This window comes from Cavia porcellus, unplaced genomic scaffold (genome assembly GCF_034190915.1).
Source record: "Cavia porcellus strain 051 isolate PalLab524CR breed Dunkin Hartley unplaced genomic scaffold, mCavPor4.1 scaffold_3, whole genome shotgun sequence".
NCBI classification, from domain to species: Eukaryota; Metazoa; Chordata; class Mammalia; order Rodentia; family Caviidae; genus Cavia; species Cavia porcellus.
Genome location: NW_026947486.1, coordinates 37,948,755 through 37,968,838, shown reverse-complemented (window position 1 = coordinate 37,968,838; position 20,084 = coordinate 37,948,755). Strand labels below are relative to the sequence as shown.

At 44.7% G+C, this 20,084-nt stretch overlaps 1 protein-coding gene across 1 annotated transcript; it reads right to left on the bottom strand.

The window, feature by feature from the left end:
* Nucleotides 1–4,380: 4,380 nt before the first annotated feature.
* Nucleotides 4,381–12,258, bottom strand: Gjb1 (gap junction protein beta 1; the record flags this gene model as incomplete). The annotated part of the gene is given in 2 exon segments (NM_001172761.1): nt 4,381–5,424; nt 12,218–12,258. A coding segment is annotated over 1 exon segment (852 nt). The 3' UTR covers nt 4,381–4,556.
* Nucleotides 12,259–20,084: the final 7,826 nt, after the last annotated feature.

Below are 20,084 nucleotides of genomic sequence, written 5' to 3'. Positions count from 1 at the left end.
TAGTCATAGTTTATCTTCCCCACCTCCCATTTATTCATTCTGCTCCTGATCATCTACAGAGCATTGTCTTAATTCTGAGGATACACAACACGTTTTTCAGATGTCTGTATGTATTCTGCCTGCTTTATCCTCTCTCTGGAATGCCTCAATCCTTTTCCTACTTGATCCTGTAGGTTCAGCCTGGCCTAGTCTAGGAGTCAAAGGGAGCCCAGTTTGGTAGGACTATGCAGCCCCTTGTGCACCACAGGTCAGGCCTGGCATTTAAGTATTGTAGAATCAGTAAGTAGAGTATGCATTTCCCTCTATCCCCCACTGTGTGCACCCAGGCTATCTGACTGAGCATCTGAATCCAGTTTGTGGTTGCTATGCCAATTCTCTATGGATACTGAAGCTTGCTCTGAAATCTCAAATCAGCTGGCTGAGATCTTGACTATACCCCTAGTTCAGCCGCCTCTTCATTCAGGAGTGAACTCTGCCCTTTACCATGGCTCCTGGCATCTCTGCACGTAGACACATCTAAAAGACCACAGGTATCTCTAAAAACACCAGCATTGTGACAATGTCTGAGAAGTCCCTGTTACTAGGCCTTTTCTGCCCCTAGATTAGACCTCTTGTATATTAACCTTCATTGAATTATCCTCAAGTCTGCAATATCTCTTAGACTTTACTGTTTGTACTGCTATTTGCTTCCTGAGGGAGCCAACTCCATTATTGCCAACTTAGTTTTTCTTTTTTCCTTTTTTGTCTTTTTGAGACAAAGCTTCACTATGAAGTTAGGATGGCTTTGAACTCACTTTGTAGCCCAGGCTGGCCTCAATCCTCTTGCCTCAGTTTCCCAACTGCTGGGAAGGAATATAGGCTTGTGCCAGCATGCCACCATGCCTGCTTTCTTCCTTTTTTTTTCTGAAACAAGACCTTACTATGTAGTCCAAGCTGTCCTCAAACTCCCAGTCCCCTTTACCTGCTGAGTGCTGGGATTACAGAAGTATGATACCGTACCTGGCTCCCTATATTACCAAGTTCTTTGGCACTAGTTTCAGCTAGCTGAACCGGCCTCACTCCTTTTTAGAGCTTCCATCAAAATGTTCTAGTTGCTGTAAAGCCATGATCTCAGTGCTTAAAAAAATTACCTTCCTCTATAGTTCACAACCAGCATTTTTTTGAGACAGGGTCAGGCTGGCCTTGAACTCATTATGTAGCCCAGGCTGGCCTGGAACTCTCAGTAGTCCTCCCACTCAGCCTCCTGAGTGCTGATAGTACAGGCTGTGCCAGAATGCCCACCTATAACCAGGTTTTGAGAATATCTTGTTTTGGCTGTAATGAGGTTTGAATCCAGAGTCTGTACATGCTAGGCAAGCACTGTACCCCTGAGCTACATTCCCAGCTGATCATGTCTTGTTTGATTCTCACAAAAGCTCTGTGAAAGACAGAAAGGGTGTTATAAACCATATATATATATATATATTTTCTTTTTTAGGCAGGGTCTCACTATGTAGTTCAGGCTGGCCTTGAACTCACAGAGATCCCCCTGCCTCAGCCTCCAGAGTGCTAGGATTACAGATGTGCATCACCATGCTAGGCTCTAAACCCTATATTGTAGATAAGAAAACAGACCTGGAGAGAATGAGTATAATGCATCCAAGGGATAGTGCTAGTCAGTGGAGAGCCAGGTCTCCTAATTCCAATGCCCTCTTCCCTACCTTGGTCCCTCAACACATTATCTATTATGTGACAAGTACTAAGCCCCACTTGCCTCAATTTCTCTCCCTTACACTATCATAACAAGGTCTCAAAAAAAAGTCTTATGGTTAGGTTGATCCTCCCTTTATCTCCCTGAGACATTGAATCCACTAATTTCCCCTAAAAGTTCCTTCAACCTGCTCCCACCTGGTTCATAGGACACAAAAATGCATGTCCTGGAGTAGGGCTTGGTGGCATGCACCTGTAATCCCAGCATTGGGAGGAATTGGCAGGAGTTCGAGGCCAACCTTGGCTACACAGTGAATTCAAGGCCAGGCTGAACTACATAGCAAGACCCTGTCTCAAAACAACTATAAAAAGAAGGCAAGCATGTCCTCCCTCAGCTGTTAACACACAGCTCAATAGCTTTTTTTGTTCCACCACTGCCCCCTGGAGAAGGAAAGCCTTGATCTGGAATTAGAACCTCTTTCCAAGAGGGATTGGTAGTATCTTTTGAAGACAAACTAGATTCATGGGGTTTTAGCGTTTCTTACTGTGGGCAGGATATGAGGTTTCCTCATGGACTAAGAAAAATCTTGCTCTTAATAGCCTTTTGGGAAGAGAAGAAATGCTGTTTTTTGTGTTGTGGGTGAAGGGGGTAGATTTCTACAAGAAAAGGAATATTCTGCCACCATGAGTGCTTCCTCTGACAGCATGTCATGTCATTTTCTAAGGAGAAAGAAAATTTCTGGCAGGAAAGAAGTGTTTTTGAGAGTGGAGAAACTCTCAGGGTTATTATATATATATATATATATTATAATTTTTTTGAGACAGGGTCTCACTGTGTAGTTCAGGCTGGCCTTGTACTCACTCTGTAGCTATGTAGCTCAGGTTGTCTCCAAACACATAGTGACCCTCCCGCCTCAGCTTCCCAAGTGCTGGGATGACAGGTATATGCCGCCACACCTGGCTTCCTTTTCTTTCTGAAGAAATTTTTTTAGTTTTGGCTGTTTGTGACAAGGTCTCACTATGTAGCTCAAGCTGTTTTTGAACACACTGTATAGCCCAGGTTGGACTTGAATTGAGATTCTCCCGCCTCAGCCTCCTGAATGCTGGGTTTACAACCATGCATCATACCCAGTTTTCCTTTCTTTTCTAAGGGAGCAATTTCTTTGAAGGAACGACTCTTGCATGCTTCTTCTTTGAAGAGAAAAAACTCTCAGAGGGAAAACAATTCTGATTGAGATTATGCTTGATTTTTCCTCTCTGATACACTTCCTACATAGTCAGAGAGGGAGCGGAAATGTTTTCTACTCTTAAGAGACAGGGAAGCTGAGGAGGGAAATGTGCTTGCCATGGGGGAAACTTTGACTGAGGGGCCATTGGTGAAGGCACTGGCTCAGAGATGGTAAAGCCCTTTAAAGCTGCAGAAGTCTTTTGAAGATCCCAGAGGCACAGTGTTGAAAGGAGCCTAGCAATGTACTAACCTGACCATTGTTTGCTCACAAGGAAACAAGCTTGGGGTACGGGATGCTTTGTTAGTAAGTGACACACCTAGGATCTGAACCTAGCTTCATCCAGGTCTCCTAATTTCTATGTCTTCTCCCCTGCCTTGGAGATATTCCTACCACAGCTGATGGGGGAGGGTGGTATTGCAAAGGAAACTGGCTGTGACCTCTGACATGTTTGACTTAGGGAGGCAGGCTATCTAGGGTGTGAGTACTGATTCAGAAATCAATGAAGAAAAAAAGCTGGGGCAGAGGATAGAATTAGGAACTAAATTCAAAGGAAAGAAGTCAGAGTCATTGTGTAAACTGACTGGTGGACTGTGGGAAGGGGTATGCAGAGCTTCTGAAGATTAAGCGGACAACTCCAGGAGTGTGGGAGAATGTACTTGCCAGGGTACTCAGGGAATGTGTGTCACTCTCTCAAATGTGAGAAATTTCTGTCATTTCCTGTCTCTCCAGGGAGAATTGTCATTTTCATTGTTTAAAATCACAGGGAGGGGAGGATATATGTGGGTTAGATCCCAATGCAGCTATAAAAAGTGAAAAACAAAGACAACAAGGAGAACAAAGCAGAAGACTCAGGATCTTGTTTTGCCCAGCCATGAGTGCAGTAGTAGCTCCTCATCTGCAGCTTCAAATCATTCTTTCTTTTGCCTCCTTCCTTTCTTGATCAGCAAAAAGCCAGCATCCCAGCTCATCCAGGGGGAGGTCAGGTGTTGCAGGAGAAAGAACTTTGACAAACACACACCCATCTCTTCATATACTGTAAAATCCTGTTTAATGTGTAGCATTTCAGGCAGAGAGAGGCCTTAGGGATGGAGACGGGGCAGCCTTGACCAACCCCCACTCTTCTGCCTGCTCCTCCCTCCCTAATTCCCTGGCCCCAAAGGTGTCTTCCTTTCCCTCATGCTTGCTGCTACCTTCCCTTCTCCACCCACATGTCCACATCCACAGCACCCCTCCTCCACTCCACTTGCCCACATCCATCCCCACTGATGTGACTCCAGAAATAGGTATCTGACAGCACGGGGTTAAAATTAGTTTCAACATTGGAGACGTTTGTCAAAGGATCCCATCTCTTGTGCCCAGTGGTCCCAGGAAGAGGGAGAGGGAAGAGAAAGGGGTACAGGCAGTAAGACCTGCCCACACCCTCAGTAACCTTGAGCACCGGATCAAGGTGGTCTCCAGCTCCCAACCCCTCTACCTCCTCAGAGAGAAGTCCCTGAGAGGGAAGGTAGTAAGGAGGACAGGAAGGTTCTGATGGGGTAATTCCTAGCAGGCCTAGGCCTGTGCACCAGCAGGGGAGAAGGAAGGGCAGGCCCAAGGCAGGGTGGGGGCATGGGGTGGGAGGTTGCCTGGTTGGTGGCATCAGCAGGCTGAGCAGCGGTCGCTCTTCTCAGCCATCCCGGCCCCGGTGCCAGGGCTGCGGCGCAGTATGTCTTTCAGGGAGCCATCCTGCTCACTCAGCAGCTTGTTGATCTCATTCTGCTTGTATTCAGGTGAGAGGCGGTGGCCAAAGGCTGAGCCCTTGCGGGAGGGAGGATTGGAGCGATGCTGTGCTCGGCGGGCACATGCCCGGATGATGAGGTACACCACCTCGGCCACATTGAGGATGATGCAGATGCCCGAGGCAGCCAGCATAAAGACGGTGAAGATGGTTTTCTCGGTGGGGCGGGACACAAAACAGTCCACTGTGTTGGGACAGGGGTGGGCCTCACACTTTACCAGTCGCACCATGGCATAGCCAGGGTAGAGCAGATAGAAGACATACATGAAAACAGCCTCGAATAGGAGCCGAAACACCACGCTGATGACATAGGTCCACCACAGTGTTCCTGAGATGTGCACCTTGTGCCTCTTCACTTCCTCCAGGTGTAGGGGGTCTCCATGGCCTTCAAGTCGCAGCATTTTCTTTTCTATGTGCTGCTGGTGAGCCACGTGCATGGCTACAAGGAGAGCCGGGGTAGAAACTAAGATGAGCTGCAGGGACCACAGACGCACGTGGGAAATAGGGAAAAACTGGTCATAGCAGACACTGTTGCAGCCGGGTTGGAGGGTGTTGCAGATGAAAGAAGATTTCTCATCACCCCACACACTCTCTGCAGCCACCACCAACACCATGATTCTGAAGATGAAGATGACTGACAGCCACACTCGGCCAATGGCAGTAGAATGCCGGTTCACACCACTGAGCAAGGTGTACAAACCTGTCCAGTTCATCCTGCTTCATTCACACCTGCAAAACACAAGGCACAAAGCAAAATGTCAGGAAGCTATGCACCATAATGCTGCTCAACCCTCTCCCTTCTTTCAAGTGTCAGGGAAGGAAGGGAGATATCATTGTAGCTTTCCCCATCACCCCATCTCCCCTGCCAATCTCTCCTCCTCCTCATTCACTCAACTTGACTTCCCTGAGCCCCATCCCCCTCTTTCACATTCATCTAACATTCTTTTCTCTCTAGTCCCTTTCTTTACCAGGCCCATCTTCTTCTGCCATCAGCCATCCTCTGACTCCCTATTCCCACCTCCTAACTCCAGACCTGGGGAGACTGAACAGAGCCATTACCTTGGGGAGCACCTATTCCTGAGGCCACCCAGACAGGTCCCCTATGGTCTCATGTCTGTGGAGGGGGAGTGATCCCTGAGTCCGCGCCTGCGTTCCAATTCATCACCACCGGGTGCTGAGGAGTCATATGCTGCTTTATACCCAGTGCCTGCACAATGGGACCTTTGTGGGTCTCTGAACAACGCCCTTTAGAATTCAGATCAAACGCCCTGACTTCCGCCCACCCTACACACAGAGCACTTGTGTCCTAGTGCCGGACACCCAGCCTGCACCCACCTGTTCTGTGCCCGCCCGGTCCATCGCTGCACCGGCGCCATGGCCCCATCAGAAGAATGGCCATGGGGCAAGGGAGATGAAAGACAGGTGCATGTAAGAGGGGACCCTAGTGGGCCAGGAGACTCTGGACTGAGGCCCTCTTCATGGCCCTAGCAAAAACTTAAGGTCAGCAGAATTTTTCCTAGGCTTAGATCCCCTCCAGGGTTTGTGTGAGCTAGAGGGGAGGAAAAGGAGCTCATATTTATGAAACTAAGAACTGTGATTAGCATTTTCCTGTACATTTTTTTCTTTCCACACGGTTAGGAAGCCTATTAAGGCATTTTCTTGATGAGGAAGCTGAAACTCAGATAACTCATTCCCCAACATCACAAACTAGAAAGTGGGAGGGTTAGATGAAATACAATAGTGTCTGAAGCAGAAATTTAGACTATTTCCACAGCAGATTCCATGTACCTTTGCAGGTGGTGTCAGCAAAAGAAAGGGCTTGCTGTAAAGAAAAGCAAGCAAAAGCTAATGTTACCTGTACAAACTCAGAAAACATGAAGGCTGTTTGGCTGTTAGCACATTCCAGTTCTAGTGCCACAAAACAAATCCTGACCATTTCTCCTCAAATTGTAGGAAAATCAGCTTGTAGAGGGGATGGGTAGGTGGGCCCATGATGAGGACAAGCCAGGAGGAGAAAGTGAGAGGTCACAAGGAAAAAGCAGATTAGGCAAGAGTCACATAGCTTCAGGTCTGAATTCTGATTTTTCACTTAATAAGACCTTGGGCTACTTACTGAATTTATATGAGCCTGCTTACTTGTTCACAGATTCTGTTAATACTCAGGGTGGCCGGATATGGTGGTGTAGCCTTTAACCGCAACTTTTCGGAGGCTGAGCAAGAGGACCTCCATGGGCTCAAGGCCAGCCTGGGCTATGTAGTGACTTCAAGGCCAGCCTGCACTGCATAGTGAGACTCTGTCTCAAGAAACCAAAATACATACATACTTACATACATACATACCACCCAGGGTGATGATAAGGCTTCTTAAGGCCATCTAAAAAAGTTCTTAGCCCAGTTCATTTCTTTTTTCTTTTTGTCTTTTTTGAGACGGGGTCTTGCTATGCAGTTCAGGCTGGCCTTGAGCTCATTTTGTAGCCCCAGGCTGGTCTGGAACTCACAAAAATCCTCCCACCTCAGCCTCCTGAGTGCTGGGATTACAGGCGTGAGCCACCATGCCCAGCTAGCCCAGATCATACATAGTCAGTGATCAAGGGTGTTTTATTTTGTTTTTGTCTTTTTGAGACAAGGTCTCAGTATGTAGTCCAAATTGGTTTTGAACTCACTATGTAGCCCAGGATGGTCTCAAACTCGCAGTGATCCTCCAGTCTCAGCCTCCCAAGTGCTAGAATTTCAGGCATACATCACCATACCCAGTTATCAAGGGTGTTAACAGCATTCTAGGAGCTGGGTGTGATTGCACATATGAGTAATCTCAGCACTCTGGAAGGCTGAGGCAAAAGGATGTCAAATTTGAGCCCAGCCTGGGTGACTTTGTGAAACCCTGTCTCAAAATAAAAAATGGAAAAAGGTCTGGGGATGTAGTTCAGTGTGGAAGACTCTAAGTTTGATTCTTAGCATGTCTGTGTGTGTGTGTGTGTGTGTGTGTGTGTGTGTGTGTGTGTGATGCTTCTCAAGAAGATAAAACAATGCTGCCTTTGAGGGGTACTAAATGGTCCGCCAAAACCAGGATCTCTTTTTTCTCCACTGTGCTATTGTGGACCTGCCCTCAGTATCAGGTGCTTTTTAACCTCCCACTCTCAGGAGTTTGCCAATTGCTCTAGGGAGGAAATTCTTCTAGGTCCCTTAGGCAGGCAAAAGCAAGCCTCTCTCCACCTTCCACCATGTCTGTCCTTACATTGCCAGAAAATGTGCTGGAAGCAGGGCACCAACTCTGAGGAGCACAGGCAGGCTTGGACTGGAGGAAATGCAGGTCAATGTCTGTCATCAGTGTGCTCCACAGCAGGCCGGTGATTCCTAAAGAAGCCCTGCACTCAGTTCTGGGTGGGCCTCTTTGCTGTGAAAGGAAGGGGCTGGGTAACAGCAACTGGAAAAAGTAAGGAATGTGGTAAAAAAATTGGAGGAAGCTGAGTGGAGCAAACCTGTAATCCTAGTACTCTGGGAGACTGAGGCAAGAGGCGCATAAGTTCAAGTCTACCCTGGGCAATTTAGCAATTTATCAAGACTCTGTCTTAAAATAAAAAATTTAAAAAGAACTGAGGATGTATTTTGGTAGTACAGTGTGAAGGCTCTGAGTTCAATCCCTAGTACTGCAAAACAGAACGAAACAAAAAACACAGAGGGAAGAAGAGGCAGTCTATAGGACATAGTTTATGTCTCTAAACATTTCTTAATAATTTAATTTAAAAAAATACCACCTTGGTACCAGGTGTAGTGGCACTCTTCAATAAACCCAGCATTGGGAGGCTGAGGCAGGAGGATTGTGGCAAATTCAAGGCCAACCTGGGCTACATAGTAAGTTCAAGGTCAGCCTGAACTACATGGTAAGACCTTGTTTTAAAAAACAAACAGCCTCAGTGAATTTGTGCTGTGTGTTTAAATCAGCATGCAAGCTGGGCATGGTGGCATGCTCCAGTAATCTTAGTTTGTAATCTCAGGAGGCTGAGGTAGGAGGATTGCTGTGAGTTCGAGGCCAGCCTGGGCTATACAATGAAGTTCAATGCCAGCCTGCATTAAACAGTGAAACCCCGTCTCAAAAAAACAAAACAACTCAGCATTGGAAAACAGAGGCATGGATGTTATTTTTCTTAAGCCTGGAATTTTGGAGGCAAAGCTGCTAGGGGCAACCCGGTTAAGCTGTAAAGAAATCCTTCAGGGTCGGGGATATAACTCAGTGGTACAGTGCATGTCTGGCAAGTGCAAGGCCCTGAGTTTGATTACAGATACAAAAAAAAAAAAAAAAAAAAAAGAAAAAGAAATACATCAACCAGTGAGATGTGTTAGACTCAACACAGGTGTGTGAGGGGAGAGAATTGTTAAGAATAGTCATCCACTGAGCTCCTGTTATGTACTCAGCTCTTGCACATGTACTCTGATGTGATCTTCAGAACAAATCCATCAGGTAAAATGTTGGGTTTTTTTGTTTTGTTTTGAGACAGAGTTTTGCTGTGTAGCTTAGCCTGGCCTTGAACTCACTATGTTGTTCAGGTGATCCTCCTACCTCAACCTCTTGAGTGCTGATGATAGGCCATGTACCACCATGCCTGGCCTATGATGTTATTTTTATCCTCATGTTACAGAGGAGGAAACTGAGGCAAATAAAGGTTTAAAAGACTTGCATAAGGATCAGACAATCAACATACAATAGATCTGAGATTTGAGCCAGGTCAAGCCAATTCCCAATATTCTTTCCCATAAACTGTACTGCCTTGAACAGATGGATAACTTTTCTATCTAGATTTTTTTAGGAATAGGGGTTTGCACAACTGGTTAATCGTTTATACTCCTTTTACTCCTTCTCTTCTTTCCTATCAGTTGACACTTCTTTTTTTTCTTCTTATCTGGAGTTTTCCATTGCTTCCTGATTTGGTCTATTTTCCCCCCTTTTCTTGAACTCCAAGGCAAATTGTAGCTGTTCTCTCTGCCCTTCAGTGGTGCCTCACAGACATCCTGGCTACCCCTAAGCTTCTATGTTTTTGTAGTTGTGTGCCTCTTATCTTCTTGAGTTGTCTGGGACACAGCCAATAGCTCTTTGTACGGCCCCTAAGAACCCTTGTGTGGGCACTGGGATTTCACCTTTTGCTTTCCCCTTTGGAAGGAGAAATGATCCTATATCAACCTCAATATGCCATAGGTTGTATTTTAAAAAACATCCAGGAGTGTGACTTGATTTTGAAATTCAAGTTGTTTTCCTGACATTGGGTTAAAGTCCAAATATTGATATGCTCTGCGTTGCTCAAGGTGTGTCTCACTCCCATGTTAATTAGATAGGACTTCTCAGGCTTCTGATCTGGCCCAGTACTCAAGCACAGTACAAAATTAAGAGATTGTCCTTAGTCCTTCCAACAGTTCTATTATATTACTATCACTTTTCAGGCCAGGAAGTTGTGGCTCAGTGAGATTAGGTAACTTGCCTCAATGATAACTGCACTGGTAAAATTCAGTTATGTTACTCTAATCTCAAAAGCAGTATACATAGCACTACTTTTGGGGGCTCCTTTTTGTTTTAAAGGAAACTACATTCTAAGTTGATTTCTTTTTGATACCAGAAATAGAACTCAGGACCTTGCGTGCAGGGCAGGTGCTGTGCTGCTGAGCTATATCTCTGGACCCTTACATTCTAATTTGAGATCAAGCCCATAACTAAAATATCTATACTCTGTCCGAGGATATAGCTCAGTGGCACAGCACCTCCCTTTCAAGCACAAGGTCTTAAGTTCAATTTCCAGTACAAAATAAAACACCTATACTCGTTCCTGTGTGGGCTGGCATATGAATGTGCATGTGTGCACACCCCCACACACGCAGAGTGCTTTCATTGAGTCTGTTTCTTTCTGTCCTATTCTCACTTCTGCCCTATTCTTCCTTCCAACTATAGAACAATCCTTGTGTTGGGGGTTGGAGGTTAGGGCAGAGAGGCCCAGCTGGGCAAAGACTCACATTCTTCCATTTCCCAGGCAGCCTATGGCCATGTGGTCTGCTTTGAGATCTCCCTCTGAATTTCTGGCTTCCTTCATTCATCAGTTTGGCATGGTTAAGGCCTCTAGTTCCTTTTCCCTGCTTACCTTCCCAGCCTCCACTTTGGGAGTCTACCGTATTTTAGTCATGGGACATAATGTTTCCTCCTCAGCATACATATGCTGTGAACGGCCTTGATCACATCCAGCTTAGTTCATCCACTTTTCTCTTTCTGTTTCCTGGCAGGGGTCTTTTCACTTGACCTTAGCCAAAAGTTCAAGAAGCCATGCTGTTGTCTTTTCAAAAAATTTCTGCTAATGGCAGCTCTTTTAACACTGACCTTTCCCTATCCATGGCTTCATCACCCACCTGACTTCCTGCAGCTCTCAACTTGAACTTATGGTAACAGCCACCATTTATGCAATGTCTACTGAATGTTTATGAGCTCTCATCCTAAAACAACTCTGTGGATCATGAGCTGTTGTCTTCAGTTCACAGACAAGGTAATGAGAAGTAGAGTAACTTATCACCCAGTTGGTAAATAAGTGCTGGAACTCAGACTGGGAGTCATACCGACTCCTCACCCAAGCCCAAGTCCCTTCCCCATTGCTATGCTACATTTTCATCTATATTTCTGTCCATTGAAACTCCACTTGTTTATGTTCTCTCTTTTTATTTCATTTTCTAAGTCCATGCATTCTGCTGTGCCAGTCCCAATAGCTGGAACGAGTTTCAGACAGCTGGGTGGCACCCCTCCTTTAAATCTCCAAACTTCTGGTCACCCCAAGCTTAGCTACACTCTGCCTGCCTCCTTCAAGAAAATGAAAATGTACATGACTATGTCTTCAGCCCTATTGATGGCCTTTCTGTAGCCCATCAAGTGCACTATATTATTTAACCCCTTGTAGCCCATGTTGTGTGCATGCCCGGTTTACCTTGTAATCAGAGAAGGAAAACAGCAGCTGGTATTACTCAGTGGTCTCACTGAACCCTAACCCTGTGTGGCAAAAGTGTCTCAGACAGATGAATTTGGCTACCTTGTGTCAAGGGAGACCCCTGTGAGGATTCAGAAAATCTGGTTTAGAAAAAAATGAGTACACCAGGCGTGGTAGCACATATCTGTAATCCCAGCACTTGGGAGGCTGAGGCAGGAGAATCACTATGAGTTCAAGGCCAGCCTGGGCTGCATAGTGAGGTCCTGTTTCAAAAAACAAAACAAGAAAGAAAGATAGAAAGAAAAAAGGAGTGAGGAGAAGCAACGTGGAGCCTAGAAAGAGGGTAAGGGTTGGAGGCTGCAGAAAGAAGCTAAGTAATCCTGGCAGCTGGCAGAAGCAACCTCAGCCCTGTTCAGAGGGAAGCATGCAAGGGATCCAAGTGGCTGAATCCTGAGATCAAGAGAAGGCCCAGATCCTGGTCTTTCCCTATCACCAAGTTCTGCCTTCCCTTGGCTCCATGCCACATCAGCTCTCCCCAGCCCACCCCCCAGCCACCAGTCCCCAGTCCTCACCTCTCCAACACTGCCACACCTGGCTGCCGCCACCGCCACCCGTTTCCAGAGACTGTAAGGTGTGTGTGCCTTATGCCACTAAGTCCTGTCAGCCCAGCCCAGGGGAGGGACAATGGGTGCAGGGCCTGAGCTAGAAATGGCCCACAGCCCAAGAGGAACCAGACAAACATTAACCAGCCCCACCTCCTCCAACACACAATGATTAAACAAGATTGATCTGCTTGAGTTCCCAATGGGTTTGGGGCCCCAGATCACATAGTCTGGAGTTACCACCCAGTTCCAGAGGAAAAGAAGCATCGCTGTTGCTCACAAGGTTCATTTTTGGCCTGTCTGGGAAACAGAACTGGACCTAGGCTACCCCTGCTCTGTCGGGGAGGGGGGCTTCTGCTCTGGGTGCCCTCCCTTCCAGTTCTCAGCCTCTAAAACTGTGACAATGGGGAAGGAAAAGCCATAGATGATGGAGCTGCATTCAAGGTGGGGATGGCAGTTCTTCCCACCCATATAACAGGATGGGGGGGGGGTCTTGCACCACCACTTCTGGCCAGGTACTTATTATTTGTGCACTGAGTGGCTGGGGACAGACCAAAGTATTTCCAATCACATCTCAGAACCCTAAAACTTACTTAGAAATGATCTCCTATCCTCAGGGGCAAGGGCAAGGTGGTTGCTGTATTGATTATAAACAACAAATCCTCGTAATCATTTAGGTAAATGGGATAACAGCCATTAATCAGTCTAGTTTTTTTTTTTTTTTTGTCTTTTTCCTTTTTTATCGGTACCAGGGATCGAACCCACGACTGCCTGCTTGCAAGGCAGGCGTTTATGCCACTGAGCTAAATCCCCAGCCCCAATCACTCTAGTTTTAAGGTCTCTACAACTGAGAACTTCTCCAAGACCCTATTCATTTTACAATTTGAGCTAAGAAGTAAGTAGTGCAGGTCAATAGAAACTGGCCCCCTGCTTTCTGCTTTTCAACCCAGTTTGAGCTCAGAACCAGAAAGTCAGGGTCTCAGCTTCCCTCCGCTAACCCTGGGCACCTGGAGATGTCAGTTGATATGTTTTTCCTGGACACCTACTAGGAACCCAGAAAAGAGGGACTACCTGCTGGGTGGAGTCAAGGGGAGAAGAAGGGGTAAAATCCTATTTTTGTTTGCTCTGCAGAGGTGGAGATCCTCCTCAGGGGCATTCTACCACAGAGTAATATCTCTAGCTCTCATATATTTATTTATTTGTTTGTTTTTGATTTTTTGAGACAGGGTCTCACTGTGTAGTTCAGGCTGATCATGAATCTACTATGTAGCCCAGGCTGGCCTCAAGCTCATAGCAATCCTCATGCTTCAGCCACCTGAGTGCTGAGATTACAGGCTTGCACCACCACTCCTGGCTTTATTTATTATTTTGAGACAAAATCTCACTGTGTCACCCAAGTGGAACTTGAACACAAGATCCTCTTGCCTCAGCCTCTGAGCTGGGACTACAAGTGTGGGCCACCTTGCCAGATTTCCAACTGTTCTTAAGGAATGTATCAGGCTAGGGTTGGGGATCAGTGGGAGAGCACTTGCCTAGCTTTGGGTCTCATCCCCAGCACAAAATTTAAGAAACAAAAGGAATTTATTAACTTCCTGAGGAGATAAGACCAAGACACAAGAAATGGTGGTACGTATTCAATTACATGGTCCTGACTTTGCCAAGGGAGTGCAGAGAAAGAAAAGGGGAGAGAGAAAGAAATTATGTATCGGGGTCAACAAAGGGGCTCAGATTATAGAGGACATTCAAAGTCAAATAGGGAATTCCTTCAGTAAGTGCCTGCTAAATTTGGTCTCCCCCACTGGGTGGGGGAGACCAAGCTTAAAGTCATTCTTGGGCACTTGGAAATTCTTGCTGAGTATAGGTTGGAATAGTTGAAGAGGACTAGCATTTCTTACGTACTTAATGCATGAAAGGCAATGGTCAAAGCACTTTTTTTAAGATAAAGTCTCATTACACAGTTAAGTCTGGCCTTAAACTCAGTGTAGTTTAGGCTGTCTCAGAACTCACAGCAATCTTCCTGTCTCAGCCTCCTGAGTGATGGTATTACAGGTGTGTAGTACCATGTCCAGCTCTCAAAGTGCTTTTTGAGTATAATTCTGAGCCTCAAGAAAACCTAATGGATCAACCCAGCTACTCCCCTTCTGGGTATCTTCTCAAAATAATTAAAAACATCATACCACAGTGATATTTGTGCACCCATCTTTATAGCAGCACAACTTGTAATAGTCAGATCTTGGAAACAACCTAAATGCCCATTCACTGAGGAATGGATAAAAAAGATGTAGTATTTATACAATGGAGCACTACTCATCCATAAAGAAGGATAAACTGGAGACTGTTATAGGTAAATGGATGCAACTCAGGACTGTATTCATTAGTAAGATAAATTATAAACACGTGTAAACATCATAGTATCTCACTAGTGTGTGAAGCTGAAGAAACAACATATGTATATGTATATGTATATAAAAAGAGTTAAGATAGTTATACTACTGATTTCTCTGAGTTCATTGAATAGAAAGGTTTGTGCTGGTATTTTTGGACAACAGAATGCAGATGTCTTGTGCTCTGACTGAATGATTTGGGGATGACAATGTGCAATATATATATATATATATATATATATATATATATATCACTGATGCCCCCAGATTGATGTTTTGAAATTTGTTTTCCTCTTCAAAAAAAAAAAAAAAAACGGATTTGAAAAAACAACCTAATGATGTAGGCATTGTTAATATTCCTACCTTCTTAGAAATGGCAAATAAATATATGAAAAAACGTTCAGCATCACTGGGCATTCAAGAGGTAAAAATTAAAATAATGCTGAGATTGTATCTCACTACAGAAAGAATGGCTATCATCAAGAAATCAACCAAAAACAAATGCTGGCAGGGCAGTGGGGAAAAAGAAACCCTTTTCCACTGCTGGTGAGAGTGTAGACTGATGCACTGTGGAAATCAGTGTGGAGATTCCTCAAAAAAACTAAAACTAGGGGCTGGGGATTTAGCTCAGTGGTATAAGTGCCTGTCTTGCAAGTGAGTGGTCATGAGTTTGATCCCCAGTACCGATAAAAAAAAAAATAAAACAAACTAAAACTAGAGGTACCATTTGACCCAGCTATTCACCTTCTTGGTATCTTCACAAAAGAATTTAAAACATTGGGGCTGGGGATTTAGCTCAGTGGCATAAGCACCTGCCTTGCAAGCAGGCAGTCATGAGTTTGATCCCCAGTACTGATAAAAAGGAAAAAGACAAAAAAAAAAAAAAAAGAATTTAAAACATCATCCCACAGTGATATATGCATACCCATGTTTATAGCAGTATAGTCTATAAAAGCTAAATCTTGGAAACAGCCCAAATGTCCGTCAACGAATTAATGGATAAAGAAGTTTTTTTTTAATGCAATGGAGTACTACTCAGCCATAAAGAAGGTAGTTTTGAGACATTTCTGGGAAAATGGATGCACCCTTAAGTAAAATAAATTGAACATACATGTGTAAATACCACATTGTTTCTCTGGTATGGGAAATCAAAAGGGCAAATAAGGACCAAAACGTATAATAGATATTGGGAAATTGGAAGAAAATGTTCCAGTGAGAAGAGGAGCTAGGGAGGAGGGAGGGAAAAAGGAAGGAAGGGACAAGAAAAAAAATGAGAAAAGAAGGAAAAATGGAAGCAAAACTTTTGTAAATAAGGAGGGAAAGAGGGGTTGAAGGGAGAGGAATGGGAAAGAAAGAAAAAGTAAGATATATCATGTACAGGTACAAATTCCCTATGATGAATGTGATCATTATATATATCTAAACTGTACCAATACAATTAAATTAGAAAAAAACTATAATGGGTAAAAAAATTTCCACCTTCTGGAGGAATTAAGGAATATGTAGTTTAAGTGACATAACTGAGTAGTAAGTGATACAGTTTGGCAGCCTGGCTCCAGAATTTGTTTGCTTTACCATTCCATATGGCTGACAAGCCCTGCACATTGATTGAGACTGTGAATAAGAAGGGGTCCCTAGTCCCAGAAGGTTCTAAGAGAGACGAGACACACCTGACTTACTGTGCGGGTGTAGCTCTCAAATGCCATGGGCAGATAGGAGTTGCTGGGAGGAATTCAGCCGTGGGGTGGGGGGCAGGCTTCATGGAAAAAGCAGAGTTGGACTTGGGTCATAAAGATGACAGCAGGGCCAGACATTCCAGATGATGAGAAGCTGTGATGTGTTTAGGGAATGGTGGGCAGACCTGTTTGACCAGAAGAGAGCTCCTGCAGCACAGCTCCTTGGAATGAAATGACAGGTCAACAGCAGTGTGTTCCCAGAAGTTCTGGCAGGATTTTCTGAGGTTCCAGGCCACATAAAGTCTATTTGAGTGTTTTGTAGCTGTATAAAAGGTACTGTTACTAGAATCAACTTGTCTATTGGTTGTTTACTGCTACTTGAGCACATCTGGCTGGGGTGCTGCTGTTAGAAAGAGGAAAAAGCTAGGGGAGAAAAGGGAAGGGAGGGGTGAAAAATGGAGAGGAAAAGAGGAGAGCAAGTAACTGATGTCAGTCCATTTGCTCCTGATAAGCAGCAGATTGCAGTTGTTACCTTGACTCCTAAACAGACTTTCTTCTTACAGTGAATGTTTTGAGAGAATATTTTAACATTTTATATTATTAGCCTTTTTATTTCCTGGAATTCACTCAAGATCTTCATTAGATCTTGAGGTGTCCAAGATAAGACACCCTAAGTTTAATCAGCCTGCTGTGACTGGAAGGAATAGCTCAAACATCAGTTTAAACAGAGCTTTCCTTTTTCTGTTCCACCCAAGACCAGGATAGTGGGTGGAGGAAACTAGCCACATTACTTAGGAACTCATTTTCTTGCAACATCATCGTAGTTTAGAGCTTTGGACTTCATAAACTGAATCGCAGCCTGATGAGAGAACTCTGCTCATCACATCGTGGGAGCAATGCCAGCAGCCCTGCTGTGGCAACAGCAGTCTTGCAGCTTCCTCGGATGACAGGCAGCAGCCCTGCCTCACATGTGGCTTCTTCCACTCAGCCTATCCCTGGGCCTCATTACCAAACAAAATGTGGCAGTTTGGACAGCTTTCATCAATAAGACACCATTGCCTTATGACTTAGAAATCAAAGGGGACAGCTTCCAGTGTAAATATTGCTTATGACACCCAGGCAAAAACTCTTTCAAAAGGGCCAACAGGATTAAGGAAATGGCTAATTGGGGAAATCTGCAGAGCATTTCACAGGTCCCCTTCTCTGCTCAGGCTGTAGAAGGTTATGCAAACTGCTCTCAGGGCTGCAAGGGAAGGCTAGAAGTGGTCATATGTTCATAATTGCTATTTTTCACAAGTCCTTTTCAAAAAGGCCACATAATTATATGAATGAATATTTGTTCCTGGAATTCACATTTTTTGTTTGTTTTTGAGACAGATGTCACTGTGTAGTCCAGGTTGGCCTCAAACTCACAGCAATCCTCCTACCTCAGCCTCCTGAGTGCTGGGATTACAGGCATGTACCACCATATCTGGCCCTGGAATTCATATTCTTAGGAAAGGCCAACAGGAAATAATTATCATTATTTTTTTCAAGGAGATTTCTGGAGAACTGTGTGTTACACAGTTTTCTATTACTGTAACAAAATACTTGAGATAATCAACCTATGGTGAAGACTGGGTTATTTATTATTTAAGAGGCATAAAGGGATTTATTAGGCAGAACTTTAAAAGCACACACTCAAACAGAGTTCAGGCCCTTCAGAGAGAAGTGCATGGTAGTCTGGAGTTGGGAATATTTATGTATTTTTGGTGGTGGGAAACTGGAAATTGTGAATCCATAACAAGTTTGCATGCTGAGTGTGGTGGCACATGCCTATAAACCCCAGCACTCAGGAGCCTGAGGCAGGAGGATTACTGTGAGTTTGAGCCAGCCTGGACTACAAGTGAAACTCTGACTCAAAAAAGAGAAGAGTTTGCTTGATTTACTACAGGAAAAAAGTGACAGCCTGCCCACGATAAAAAGATAATGGCTTATTTTACAAATGGAAGGATGACCCATTTTACAGAATGCAGGGGCCCAGTCTACTATATTTCTTAAAATTAGGTGTCTGCCCTTTTGCCTTATCAACTAAGCTAACTGATGAACTTACAGTATATTTATGGGATTTGCACGTGAAGAAAAGAAGCATAAGAAAGTATATAGATAGGAAAGGCTTATTTTGGCTCATAGTCTCAGAGGTTGCAGTGCATGATTGTTGGTTGGCCTGGTGCTTTGGGGCCTGCAGTGAGGTCGTATCATGGTGCGGAGCACATGGTCCAGCAAAACTGTTTATCTCATGGCCACTAGGAAGTGAAAGAGACAAATAAGGGGCTGGGTCCCAATATCTTCTTTAGGGTCATGCCCTGCCCCCACCTCCGCACCCCTGGTGACCTAATTTTTTTCCTCTAGAACTCACCTCCTAAAGGTTCCATCATTGCTCAACAGTACCACAGGCTGAGGACCAAAACTTCCATATGTGGGCCTCTGGGGGTTATTCCAGATCCAAACTGTAGCACATTCAAGCGAGAATACACCAATTCACTGAACAGTTTTTCTGTTTTTTTCTTTTTATCGGTACCAGGGATCGAACTCACGACCGCCTGCTTGCAATGCAGGTGCTTATGCCACTGAGCTAAATCCCCAGCCCCTTTTTTTTGTCTTTTTGAGACAGGGTCTCTCTATGCAGTTCAGGCTGGCCTTGAGCTCACTTTGTAGTTCAGGTTGGTCTCAGACTCCCAAATATCCTCCTGCTTCAGCCTCCCAAATACTGGGATTACAGGCATGAGCCACCACGCCTGGCTCAATTCACTTAATAGTTAAGCACAGACCTTTTGCTCTAATGATAGCTTGGAGCAGTGCTATGGTTTGAATCTGAAATGTTCCCAAAAGCCACATGTTGAAGACTTGGTTGCTCATCTGTGTTGGAGGAGGGGGAGTGGGGTGGGAACTCAACAATCTAAGTGGGTTTATTGCTAAACCTGAGAGGGATCTCTGTGTGAGCAGAACACAGAACTTGTCCCTTACAGGCGAGAAGCTTTTTTTTATTTGGTGGGGTTTGAGGTGCGGGTTGGAGAAATGGCAGGCATGTGGTTTGCTGATGTGTCCTCTCTATCCTCTGTAACCTGTTGATATGCTGCTACTTTGCTACAGGTCCCAAAACATTGGAGACAACCAACCACGAACTGAAATCTCTGAGCCAAAAGAAACCTTTCCTAGCTGGGCATGGTGCTACACACTTATAATCATGGCACTCAGGAGGCTGAGACAGGAGGATGACTGAGAGTTCAATGCCAGCCTAAGCTACATAGTGAGACTGTGTCTCAAAAAATAAAAATAAATAAGCCAGGTGTGGTGGCGCACTCCTGTAATCCCAGCACTCTGGAGGTTGAGGTAGGCAGATCATTGCAAGTTCGAGACCAGCCTGGGCTACGAAGTAAGCCCAATGCCAGACTGAACTGCATAGTGAGACCCTGTCTCAAAAAGACAAAATAAATAAATAAATGTTTCCTCCTTTAAGTTGTTAAGGTATTTTGTTACAGTGACAAAAGCTGACTGATATAAGCTGGGAACAAAAGCAAAGTTGTTTCAGCTCCCCTCAATGCCCCCTCCAATATCCTAAAATCAATCCCACATAGTCAAGATGGTCCATTCATTTAGCTAGTAGTAAAGCATAAAAGTAAGGTGGTACTCCTTTGGTATGATACATTTACCAGGAATGAGAGCCTTAAGCGACATCCTGTCTACTCCCTCTGAATTGGAATTTATTTTGTCTCTGTTCTTGTGTTTTATAAACAG